The sequence below is a fragment of the Pseudopipra pipra genome, chromosome 15, assembly GCF_036250125.1.
Source record: "Pseudopipra pipra isolate bDixPip1 chromosome 15, bDixPip1.hap1, whole genome shotgun sequence".
NCBI lineage: Eukaryota > Metazoa > Chordata > Aves > Passeriformes > Pipridae > Pseudopipra > Pseudopipra pipra.
In genome coordinates, this window is record NC_087563.1 from 18,248,196 (window position 1) to 18,261,107 (window position 12,912).

Sequence of the window (12,912 nt, forward strand, 5' to 3'; positions counted from 1 at the left end):
GCCCATGGCCTCCCTTACAGCCACTCCACAGGCTCTAGTGAAGAACTACTGCCTTGGCAGGACCCAGCAAAGAGAGCAGCCAAAACAACAGGGAAAAAGCATCACTGTGCTTCTCAGAGGATATAGACAGTTGGTATTACCTGCCTATTTTTATGTCCCTCCTAAGCAGTGTGTGTTCCCCTCAGTTTTAATGTCATTAGATACAACGAGCTGGGGAGAGGAGGGACTCAGTCACAATCCTTCAACTCAGAGCTCCAGCTGGCAGGCAGCTACACACTGCAGGGAGAACCAAATGCCTCCGTTTATTTTTAAAATAGCCATGATGAAGTTTGACAGATGGAGCCTTTCATCCAGCTCACACCATTGTTCTCTCATTAGAGCTGATCTGGCTCACCCCGTGGGAGCCTGAGCAGGAGCTGCTCTCGAGGAACAGGGAGTCCCCACTGCTGCCTCTGGAACAGCTCTGGAGTGGAACCAAGGTTTTGGGTCAGCAGTGAGAAGCCTCAGTCAAACCTCCAGTTTTCCTAAGGCCTTACCCTGGAACCCAGGGGTCTAGAGTCTGTGCTTCTTCCTGGTTAAACCATTAAAGACCCAATCACAGTTCCTTATGAAATGCCTCCTTGTCCACAACCCCCATTGCCCTGGGCCCTCACCAACCAGCACATGCTGGTCAGTGTTTTTTAAATTTGTTCTGTCTTAGCAGACTGGGCAATACAAAATGCCTTTAATTAAATTCCCCTTAACCACATTATTTCTTATTAACTGCTAATCTTCACAGCCAAACAGTTTCACAAAGGTCAGATTAAACCTCTCTTAGACTTTTAAAAACCAGCTTCACACATTGTTTTCAAACAAACGGGATTTTGGTTTTGTTTTAAATAATAGGGCCAGTGTTTTCAGGCGGTTGTTACCCTACTTTGAAGGTGTAATCCAGCCAGTACAGGATGGATACCACCACACCTGCAACCCTGTCACAGAATGGGAAGGGGTTCCATATGGACTGGCACAGGCTAAATACTGGGCAGGTGTCTCATGTAATGACATGGGACAAATAATTTGGGGACAGGGATGGGACAGGAGCAAGGAGACCCTCATGTTGTGTAACAGCAGAATTCATCAGTGCAGGGAGAATGTTTCTGGCCTTCCTCCCCTTCCTCATTGTCTTACCTTGCAGGAGAGGAATTCCTGACCAGCAGCCTTGCAGGACTGATTGCTGAGAGCTGTTCACGCTTTCTGAAGTGTTAAATCTGCCAGAGCTCACTCTGAGAACACAGAGAGCTCTGTGTGTGTGCAGGGAGAAAGCCACACTGCTCTTCCAACTGCCAAGAGAGTGCCAAGTGTTCCAGAAACATCCAGTGCTGGAGACAGTGCAAACAACACGTGTGGAGAGACATGACTGGAACCAGCAGTGGAACCCAGGGAATTCCCACGAGCCAAGTCAAAGCTGCTGCAGGCTGTGACTGGGAATGCTGCACTGAGGGGGCTCTGCCCAGGCCAGGGTGCTGCAGGAGCAGGACTCAGGGTGCTGGGTTAGACCAGACGAGGGTCCCAAGGTCCCTGCACACCCAGGCCAGGCAGCACCATGTCTGGGACACGGGATTTATTCATCCTACCCCAGGGAAGGTGGTCATTTCATGGTAGGGCTCCTCCCCCTGAGCAGCACCTTCCTTTTCTCCAGCAAGCCGTGACTTGACTGCCTGTCTTTTGGAAGGAGGCAAGTTGTCTTTTGTAGTTTCTATGAAATAAAATGTAAGCTTGGTCTGCACCTGGAATAGCCCAGCCAAAAGGTGATGTCCACGTGGATCACTGCAGGAAACAGGGCTGTGACTGGCTCTGCTTCCCTCCCATCCCTTTGCTCTGTCTCAGGATTCACCAGCTGTGTTAACCCATGGAAATGCCAGCAGAAAAACCCCACACACAGTAATTAACATGCTGTAACTTTATCCCACAACAACCACAACCTCGTGTTTTCCCCCAGCTTTGAGCCTAGGGGTGTAGTTTCTTGCCCATGAGCTGGATAACATCTTAAAACCCATGAACAAACCTGCTTTTCAAAACCTCTGCAGATCTCTATGATCAACATTCAAAAGCAAGCACCAATGTGAGGTAACTCTAAAAGACAAAGCCAGTGCTGAAAGGCCCATCAGGGCCCCTTGTTCCCAGTTGGGGTAAGATGTCATAGTGGGATAGGGGCAGTTCACCTGGAGCCTGCCTGCTCTCCCAGGACATGCTCTGCGTTAAATTCAATTTGAGCAGTACTTACAGTTCAATTCTGCAGGAAGGCAGAGGGTGCACTGAGATGGAGTGAGGCATTAACTCCTGGCAGGTCCCAGAGCTCCCCCTGTTCCTCCTCAGCAAGGTGTGCAACTGCAACCCCACTGTGACCGAAGCATAGCCACGACAAACAGAACTTAATCAACCCTTCTGAGCAATTTGGAAAAAGAACAAAACGCTTTTATTCCCAATTCACCTACCCAGCTGGAATCTGACTCGACAATAGCTCCAAACCGGATGAAAGCTCTGCCAAAGAAATTAGACTGGTTGGCCTCGAAAGAGAACACAGGCAAGTTTAAAACAGTCATCAAAGCAGCAGCAAAGGCTGTTTCGAGGCACAGCTCAGCTCACATGGGGCTCCAGCTGCCCCCTGCTCTGTGCAGGGCACCACAGATGTGCAGACAGACAGAGCCCTCCAAGAGGACCTGCAGCTCTGAGTTCACGGCCCCAGGACACAGCTGGGTCAGAGCCTGGTGCTTCCCACCCAGTCCCACTGCCCCTGGCACACATGGGGCCTCATCCCTGCCCGTGGCAGCAGGGCCAGGCAGGGATGAGCAACGTGGGGGGAACATGCTTGTCAGGGGGATTTGTCCCTCCTGCCTGCAAGTGTCAGGAGGCCCCAGACCTTCTCCATGGGCCCAGCTTGGGCATCTTCAGGCCACAGAGCTGTGATAGCTGAGATTTATTTCCAAGTTCCAATTTATGCCAAGGGCCTCCAGAGTTTGAGTAGCTGTCAGTACCACCCCCTGGGCACAGGGCTCAGTGCTCCAGCCTCTCCACCTCGGCAAACTCCTGGTCACAGAGACACAACTGCCCTGGTAGCCCGGGGGGCTCCTGCCACACTCACCCACCCCTGTTCCTGCTGCTCCTCACCCCACTGCAGCCTCACTCTCCAACACGAGGCAGGGGCACAGGGGGGAGCTCCCTTCAAACCTCCTGCTCAGGACTGGCTTTGGGCTGCTCCCACCCCTGAGCCCCAGGGACAGCAGGGACAGCAGCAGCCTGGGGAAGGGCAGGAGGCTGGGGCAGCAGCTGCCCTGACACGAGGGTGCACAGGGGACATCTCACTTCAGTCACAGGGCAGCAGGGTTAATGGGGGGACACTGGGATCACGTCAGGGTTGTGAATCTGGCCACAGCACGTTGTTGTTGCAGTGGTTACACCTGCATACAAACCATGGTTTTAACAGATGTTTGTTAAACAAGTCAGTTTTGTTTTTATTAAACCCAACTTTGGTACAAGTAGGTCATTCCTGAGATTCGTTTACAAGGTTGTTTAAAACAAAGATAAACTGGGGCCTCTCCCTGTTCCTGTGTGAAGTTACTGAGGCACAGACATCACACTTTGTTTTTCCCCCTTCCTTTTTTTTTAAACAAGTATTTGTGTAAGGGGAAGTCAGTCTGTAACAAACACAGAACTCACATCAGGAACACTGAGATCCAGCTTCAAACCATCCCCCCTCCGTTAATATGTAACATTTAGTTGTCCTTTAAAAGGGTTCCCTTCTCACCCATCCTGTCCCAGTGGGATGAGTGGAGCCCAGGCAGGTGGGAGGTGGGCAGGGAGCTCTGGGAAAGGGGTTCCAGTGTGAGACAGCATGTGCTGCCCTTTGGTTACAAAATCTGTAAGCAGACAGAAGAAAGCTGCACAGAGGAGTTATTGCTATGATAGGTGAGAAGAAACCAGCTGAAAGATTAAGGAGTCAGGCTATAGGTGTCAGGTTAGGGACATCAGGTTCTCCAGTTACACCCCAAAACCAGACAGGAGAGGACCCGTGGGACCCTGTTACTGTGGCAGCTCAAGCAGCAAAGCCAAAAGCCCTTCACACTACCCCAGCTTTGTCCCTCATCTCCCTGCAGTCAGTCAGTGTTAACTGCTTTGGAGGGGCTGTCACTCCAAAATTAGCATTCTGGTTTTAGTGCCAGCCATGCAGCAGCCTGAATTAGCAGTTTACCTTTTGGCAAATATCTTGGATTTCAACTTTACCAAGAAACCTGATCAAGCAAACTGTTCCCCGTCAAAAGACACGGCGCATCTTAGTCCTTGCTACATATTCTCTTCTGTGCAATGTATTGCAAGCTTAAAGGTGAAAGCACCAATTAATTTCTTCTGCATGAGATGTTTTGGCCTTAATAAATCTTCTAATTAATATCTTCCTGTTGTTATGGAGTAGGCACTGGGAAGACTAAAGAAGCTACAGAAAGAAAAGAGAATCAGTGTTTAAGTTTCAGTTATTTACATTGAGTAAAGACAGCATGAAAGGTCAAAGCCCCACTCTAATGTAGCTGGGGCTGGGCACAGACACTGAACTTGGAGAAGCTCTCCCAGCTGCCAACATCTTCTTCGGAACTGGTAATCAGAGGATTGATTTAAGTTTTTCTGAGGAAAGACTGCTGATGGAACACCTGAGAAGTCCCACGGGATGGAGAGCTGGGATGGGAGAGCTGAGGAGCTGTTCCCAGCCTGGCCAGGACTGCAGGCACTGCCAGCCACACAGAGCTGGGCACACAGAGCTGGGCACACAGAGCTGGGCACACAGAGCTGGGCACACAGCAGCCGAGGACAAGGAGACCAGGCAGGGGTTGGGTTGTGTCCTGAGGGAAAGCACCAGCACATCCCAGGGCCTTGGCTCTGGGACTGTAGCACAGGGGAGCACCCACCTCACTGCTGAGCTGCTGCCCCAGCAAACCCGTCTGGTTTTGTTCCTCACCTGGGGCTGCAGAACAAGCTCCCAGAGAAGCAGCACTGGGGCAAAGGCTGCCTCAGCCCAGCTGCCCGTGCCAGCCGTGTCTGAGCACAGCACCCACCTCAGTCCAGCACCAACACAGCCCAGGGGGCCCAAAGGCACCTGCACACAACTTTGTGTGTAGCACTGACCCCGAGAACAGAGAACAGGCCTTTGGGTAAAGCTTCAGCTCTCTCTGAAGGCAGAACCCCAGACCAACACTGTGCTCCTTTGCTGGCCTCACCCTAAGTACAGGATGTGCTTCTTCAGAAAAGGACACAGCTCTGGAAGTGCCCCCTGGAAACCCTCCAGCTCTGCTCCCTTCTCATCCTACTCTTCAGTCACCTCTTTGCCACCATCACATCAGCAAAGCTGCTGGTAGAACCTGCTCAGCCACCAGACCCCACAAAGCAGATGTACCAACAAGCTTCAAGGCTCCTGCCCAAACAGGGATGGCTTTGGAATTAATATCTTAGAATTTCTCCCCAGATTACAGATGAGGTGCATTTCTGCATACTCTATGATTAGCTAGTTGTTAATTAATTAGCTAATTATATTTTTGAATGTTCCCAATAGTCATAAGACAGCCTGTGACTGGTAAGATTTGCAATCATGACACAGTATTATTTTGACAGATAATACAGATAATGACTGGATAGCACAGAAAATGCACCACCAAATAAACGACACCACAAAAACTCAAAATACATGTGAGATTTAATAAAAGAAAAAAAGTACAAAGTGAGTGGAAAGAAATGAAAGTAAAAAAAAAACCAAAGCCACGAACCCAAACACGCTGGGAATGACAAAGCAAAGGGATGCAGCATGTCCCAGAGGGTTGTGTCCCCCAGGCAGGTCCCCAGGAGCCTCCACGGCCCCAAACCACCCACCCCATCTCCACTCTGGGGCACCCACCACAGCCAGGTGTGAACCCCCCTCAGAGACCCACAAAACACAATTTAAATTAGAAAGCAGACAACATACACAATGGTAAATGTTTAAATGATAAAAACATGGATAGTTTTTCCCATTAATACCAATCTTTTACAGATAAATGTATAAAACAGCCAAAGGACGTGTAACTGAATGGTTTCAGTCATTTCTGAAGGGTTTTCTTTCACTTCTTCTACCCTACCAGATGTAAGTCTTCAGACTGGATGAGATTAGAATCACCACATATTTGTAACTTGTTAAATAAAAATAAGATACAGAACTACCCTATATACCACAATATTTAAATCTTGTCTCAGCCAAAGGAAAAAAAAACAAGTACTGGGGAAAAATATATGACTGAGTCCCACTGGGGAGAGTGTGATGTTGAACAAGCAACTACAAGGACAAGGGCTGTCCACCACAACATAAAGTCAAAGTAATATAATAATCATAGTCATTAAAATATTCTCACATACATTCTGAATGTCATCTTCAGAAAAAGCTGTAAATTTCTCTGCAATGCCCATGGATTTGAAGGTTTTTACTCTTTCTTTGTAATCATCACTTTTCTTAACTACCTGTTATTCTAGGAAAAAAGAATTGATCTCTGATGAGCCAGGGCAGAGAGAAATCATTTGCATAGATCTTGCTGGCTGCAGCATGAGATCAGGAGAGAACTATTGACTGGAAACACACTGGTGAGGCAGCTGGGGGCACACCAGTACCACCAGTCACTGTTTCATGCCAGCATTGGCCTTGAGAAGCAAAACACTGAACCAAAGAGTGCTGCTTGCTCAGGCAATTAGTGCACCAGAGTTTCTCTCATTAGCAAAAATCAATAACAAATCATTTGCTACATGATTGGACTGCAGTCAGAGGTGAGGTGGAATTGTCTTCTTGCACGAAACAGAGGGTTGGGTTCCTTGTCTGGGTTTGAGAAAACCACACTAACCCTCCCAACGTTTGACAGTTACTGTTTAAAACACATCTAACCTGGAGGCACAGCCTTAATAATTAAATGTTCAGCTTTCAGCAGACTCCCAACAAGTGCAGAATTTTTACTCTTTGAAGAACAGCCTGTTCTAAAAGGTACCGTGAGGTCTTGGTGAGGTTCTTTCCTACGAGCATCAAGTAACACTGACAGGACTGTCAGGATATCCATGGGAAAGGCCAATGTCCATAGGAAAACAGTTTAACACCTGAGCATGTATTCAGAAAGGAAAAACAAGCTGCTTTAATGGGATATGTGAGGTAAAGAACCTCAGAGTGCAGCAAAGCCCCTGGACAGTGGGGCCCAGGCCCTGCCCCTCCTTCTGCACGGCACAGCAGGAGTTTGCTGACAGCCCAAAGACAAGTCTGCAGTAAAAACCACAGCAGAAAAATCCTGCAACATTAATAACTAAATAAAAAAACACACACTCACAACTAACACTTAGCCAGCCAGTGTTTTTATAAACTCTAAAGACACTATGTGAGGGTTAATATAAAATATTTCCTTTTGTTTAGCCTGGGATCTGATGGATGGATGGAATTGGGTCCAGCTATTTTTCCATGACAACATAGCTAGTAACTCTGTTCAGTTATTGTCCTGCCTAGTCACAAAATGGTTTGAGTGGAAAAAATTAATATTGATCCTAATTATTCCTCTAAGCTCAGTTGCCCAGGAAAACAAGGCTGTGATTTCTAGGCATGAGGAGTGTCAAAGGAAGCCCCTTCTAAGAAGAACAGAGCCTGTCAGCATAAACACAGAGCACAGCTCAGGAGCAGGGGTTCTCCTTATTAGGCACATTGCAAGTTTAAGGTTAAAGAGTAAAAGTAAAGATGATGGCTTAAATAGTTTCCACAACAGTAAATACACTGGTAAGTGACAACTGAAAAGTTACACAAATTCTGTAGTTCCACATTATACAACAAACTCTTATGAAAACCTTTCTCTATAAATGTTCTATTTTAGCAGTAAAGAAAATTCAAAACATTGTCCCATGAATTTTATTAACCACTCTCTCTCTCTCTCTCCTTATATATATATATATATTATAAATGATGTAGAAAGTGTTTAGAGTAATTCAGGATTAAATACAGAATTACTGGAATGAGGGTTACTCTAAGATTCCCAGGGCAAGAAGCCTAAGCATTGTGGTTTTCTATCCATTCTAAAAATTTATTTGAGAATTTTGTTAGAAAAATAAACATTTCAGCATTTTTCATACCACTCCTCTCACTGTGCATGTACTGGGGAAGGTCAATGAGCAGTCACCTTGGCCAATTAAAAAAACTAAATGTAGAAAGCAATTATCAGCTGGTGGGTAAGACGAGTTCAGACAGTTACGGTCAGTTCATACTCGGCTGCTCAGTCGCTGGGTTTGGAACAAAACATCTTAACTTGAGGGATTAGCTGGCTTTGTTTAACAAAATGTACAGGTTAGGTCAGCTCCTGCAAACCTCCTGATAACTCTGCACAGGTGACAGAGGGTCACTGCCACCACCGGAGACGCTCATTGTCACTTTGGTCCACGCACACAGTGTTATGAGAAGGGTCACAGGGTGGGAAACTCAAACAACTTAACACATGAAAGCACCAAGTCCACTCTTGGCCTGAAAGTCTGTGTGTGATTAACTGAAAGAAACAAAACATAAAAAAAAAAAGCATGAATTAAAGTTATGAAAATTAAACAAAAGCAAAATGTAGCAAAATATGTTAAAACCAAGGGAGGAGGAGGAGGAGGACAAACACTGCTGGGGCAGCTGAAGGCTTCAGATGAGAGCACCCCCCCAAGGCCCTCTGCACAGCACCAACACTCTGCTTTCCCAGCAGCTCACCAATCCCAGCTACTTCCAATCTGGTTGGGTGGACTGATCCTGGTAAGAAACCTGGCAAAGATATCCCAGACGAAGAGGGGACCTGGGAAGTCACACCACTGGCAAAGCCAAGGGGAGGCACCTTCCTCTGAAAGTTTTATTACAAACTTTGTTATTTAACTTGAGCAGAAATCCCCAAAAAACACACTAGCTCACAGGTATGCAAAAAAACCCCAATGCAAAGCCATCCTGGCCATGCTGCACCTCCTCCAGCTGCAGAGCCCCAGCACTGTGCAGGGTCCCCCCTGTGCTGCGGGTGCCCCTCGCACCTTTGCACCCCCCGAGCTGCCTCCTCCTGACCATGGCTGGTGTTCAATCACCAGGCAGCAGAGGAAGGGTCCAGACTCACATCTCCAGGAGGGCTAAACCCAGCAAAGCACAGGAAACCCATTTCTGCTGCAGCCAGAGGGAGCTGAGGGGGAGCTGCAGCGTTTCCTGGCTCACCTGCACAGTCCATGCCCACCACAGTGACAGTGTGTGGCTCAGCATGCTCACCTTCCCCAGGGCAGCCCTGGGCCCCAGGAGTCAGCCTCTAACTCACCAGTGAGCTTAGCTGGACTAAACCCTATTTTCAGCAAACTATTTGACAAACCATCTGGACTCTGTGAGGTGGGCCATGCCCAGAGCATGTCGAGAGGTCTGCAGAGGAGACTGCTTTGGTTTTAACACATTTACACTCCAAGGAAACACTTAAATAATCTACCCTGTTATCTAACACAGGCAGAGACAAATTACTAGGATGTCAGTACACAGAAGGAGCTCCTCTGGTGCTGCAGTTCACAGCAGGGAAATGACAGAGCACAAGATCTCATCAGCAACGTGAAGCCAAACGCTGTGCTGTCAAGCACAAACTCAGGTGTTGCTACTCTCTGTGGTGTTTTTTGCTCTTGCTATCATTAAGAGGCTCAGAAAGCCTTGTCACCAGTCTGTTCTGGGTTTGACAGAATGCAGTTCAGGCTCTTGAGCTCCTTCATGCAAGGGGAAGTAACAAAAAGTGCTGGAATAGCAGAATTACCAGCTTGCATGATGGTGTATCTCATTTTGCTCCCTGGCCAGTGTTCCTCAGAGACTGGCTTGAATAGAAGCAGGATCACATCCTCCACCTTTTCTTTTAAAATCTGTCCTCCTCCTGCTCTATCATTACGCAACCAGGTGGCTGAGCAGCATTATTTACATGCCCTCACTCCTGCTGGCTTCAGCAATGCCAATTAGCTTGCAGCAAGCTAAGATAAGGGTTCTGCCTTTAGGGGAAATGAATTTTCTTGTAATCAGAACTGTGTCTTGGAGCCCCATTTCACATGGAGCCCTAATGAATTGCCAAAGCATCTTTACTCTAAGCTGCTGTTTCCTTCTTTACAGCTCTGCCTCTAAAAATAAAGTAAGCACACTCTGTGAAGAGAGCCCACGGCCTGCAGCAAGGCAGTGAGTGATGGGGACTGCATGCAGGAGACATTACAGCTGTGTCAGGGTTGTCCCCACTCCTCTCTGCTGGGCAGAAGATGCAGATTATTTCCAGTCCCCTTCCCACTTGTCTCCAGGAGCAGACAGCTTGCAGGACTGCCTGAGCTGGCTGTCCCAGAAGCAAGAGTGAATCCACAGAACCACTGGCCTTCTGACAATGGCCACAAATTGCAAACCCCTCCCACCTGCAGCTTCCCAGGCTTTTCCTGGGCAATGCTGGGGCACAGGAGGGCCCTGTCTCTCCTCTGCTTTAAGCAAAGAGTCAGAAGGGTGGGAATTAGGATTCCAAAATCCCCTTTTCCATGTGCTGTCCAAGCAATTGACCAAACATTAAAGCATCTGAGCAGACCTCCAGCTTCCCAGTGGCAGACTCCAGTTCAGACACTTACTTTTTCTTGTCTTTGTCCTTCTTCAGTGGCTGCTGTGAGGTAGCCTGCAAGGATTGGGACTGCAAGGTTTCCACCGCCACTTTCCGCCTGTTGAAGGCATTCATCTCGTCCTCCAGCTCCCTCCTCTTCTCCTCCACCTTCCTTTTCTCTTCCTGGTGTATCCTTTTCAAGTGCTCAAATTTCTCATGCAGCTGGCAGGAGACAGACCCTCTCAGCACCTCCTCCAGCAGACACTGGGCTGTGCTCCCCTGCCCCAGAGCCCCTGTCACACCTCCCACACGAACCCCCCACCCCCGGGGTGCTGGCAGGGTCTGGCACCCAGCACCCACCAAAGGCAGGGAAGACACAATAAATTCAGCTCTACCTGGTGCCCCACAGCAAAGCAGGAGGAAGTGTGAGCCCTGGAAGGTGCACTGAGGATCCTGGCTCACCTGCAGCCCTGCACGGGGCTGGTGACACTGTGGCCTCTGCTGCTCCTCTCTGGTTCTGAGGGTGGCCCAGTTAATTCTTCCCCTGTCCCAGCTGCCCCTTTACTCTGCTGTCCAGAGGGCTCAGGGGGGAAGTCTCCCTGACATGGATGCTCCCCTAAGCATCTGCCACTGCCTTTCTCTCACCAGACAGCAGCCAAGCTTCCTGCACAGGGCAGGGAAGAGGTTTCTGAGGGACCTAAACCAGGGATTTGTTTGTGCCTCAGCTGAGGAGTCTCCTCAACAGCTGCATGTGCTTCCAGGACCCAGACACTGCCCAGACCCAGATTCCCTGCTGGCTCTGTTCTGGGCTCCTCACAGTTTTTTGGCACACCCACCTCTCTCTCCTTCTCCTTCAGCTCTGCCTCTGTCTCCTTGACTTTGTTAACAAACATTTGTCTCATTTCTTCCTCTTTCCTCTGGAGCTCGCCCAAGAACTCTTTCCTTTTGGTCTCATACGTTTCTTGGAGGCTGGGGAAGAAAGCAAATGAAATCCAGACTCTTTGGACACCGATGAGTGAGGGATGGGGAAATGCATGCCTGTCTATGTTGCTATAAGACAGTCAGGGAAGGGAACATCCAAGTCAGCTGCAAAGTTCAAACCCAGTGCTACTATTTTCCAGCTCTGCACCGTGGATACCCCCGACAAAGCTCCCACTTTTTGGGGTTGTCAGTACCAAACCATGGCTCTGAATTGATGCTAGATGTGAAGGCCTCTCACCTGAAGGGCTGGCTGTCTGGGTCTGTGTCCTTGAAGCCCATCTCCTCCAGTTTGCACCTCCTGTACAGCTCGTAGTGGCGGGTGTGGGTCTGCTCCCGCAGATCCTCCATGTTCACCCGGATCAGCATCTCCCGCAGCTTCACAAAGTCACAGTGACTCTCATTCTCCACTGAGGGAAGCGAGGGGACAAGTCAGCAAACTGCAGGCACGGTGGGGGAGCACAAAGGTATGCACAGATTGACTCTCCCATCCCAAGGAATTCTGCTCGGGCACAACACAGCCCCTTGGCTGGAGGGATTCCCACTGACCTTCCTACCCGCTGGTAGGAATGGGAATTCAAAGGAAAGATTGTCCAACCCTTGAAGGCTGCACAGGATGAATCTGCACTGTTGAGCAGAGGGGCTGGCAGGGCCAGGGCTGGGGTGGGGGTGTGTGAGCACATGGGGTTGGGGTGGGCACCCTCACCTTGCACCACTCCCCACGGGTACTGCCGAGCCCGCACCAGCTTGTTCCCAACCTTCACCTCCTCCGTGCTCCCCACCACGGCAAAGGGCAGATGAGCCTGAAACAGAGCCAAGGCAGGGACTCAGAGCATGGGGCAACCCCCCAGAGATCAACCTGACCCTGAGACCCCCCTCCCCCAGGCACAGGATGTGCTTCCATGACCCTCTCTCCGAACCTCCCGATCCCTGACACTCGGAGCAGTCACTGCCATGACCTGGGATGTCACACCAGGAGCAGTGTGGGGCCACAGCACAGCTCACCAGCAGTGCTGGCTGGGGAAATGTTGTAGGAACACCATGGTCACTCCTGCTCTCCTCTCTCCATCTCTCAGGCTGCTCTCGCCCGTGCCAGGCGTGGGGCACTCCCTGCCCTGCTGAAAGCACAGCCAAGGACATCCACACCCGGGCCTTGGCACAGCTCGGGGTGTGTGGGCACTGCAAGGGATGTGTGCAGCACACAGTGTGTGCCTGCTGCTCTCCAGGTCTGCAAAGCACCAGGCACAGGGAGGAAACAGGGCATCATCCCTGGCATTGCAGGGAAGAGCCATGGAGTGGGTGCTTGGGCAGGGCAAGGCTGACA

General features: G+C 49.5%; 1 protein-coding gene across 5 annotated transcripts in view; it reads right to left on the minus strand.

The window, feature by feature from the left end:
- The window catches only part of SEPTIN8 (septin 8), a 40,252-nt gene that overhangs the window by 2,537 nt on the left and 24,803 nt on the right, over positions 1-12,912 (minus strand). For 3 of the 5 annotated variants that reach the window (XM_064672276.1, XM_064672275.1, XM_064672274.1), the window contains exons 6-9: positions 12,295-12,391; positions 11,830-11,998; positions 11,447-11,579; positions 10,642-10,832 (exon numbers count right to left, since the gene is read on the minus strand). In XM_064672276.1, coding sequence (XP_064528346.1) covers positions 10,642-10,832; positions 11,447-11,579; positions 11,830-11,998; positions 12,295-12,391 — 590 coding nt within the window. Of the gene's footprint in view, positions 1-3,466; positions 4,469-5,698; positions 8,550-10,641; positions 10,833-11,446; positions 11,580-11,829; positions 11,999-12,294; positions 12,392-12,912 lie in introns of those variants that run through there. The other 2 variants (XM_064672277.1, XM_064672278.1) reach the window with 2 other exon arrangements.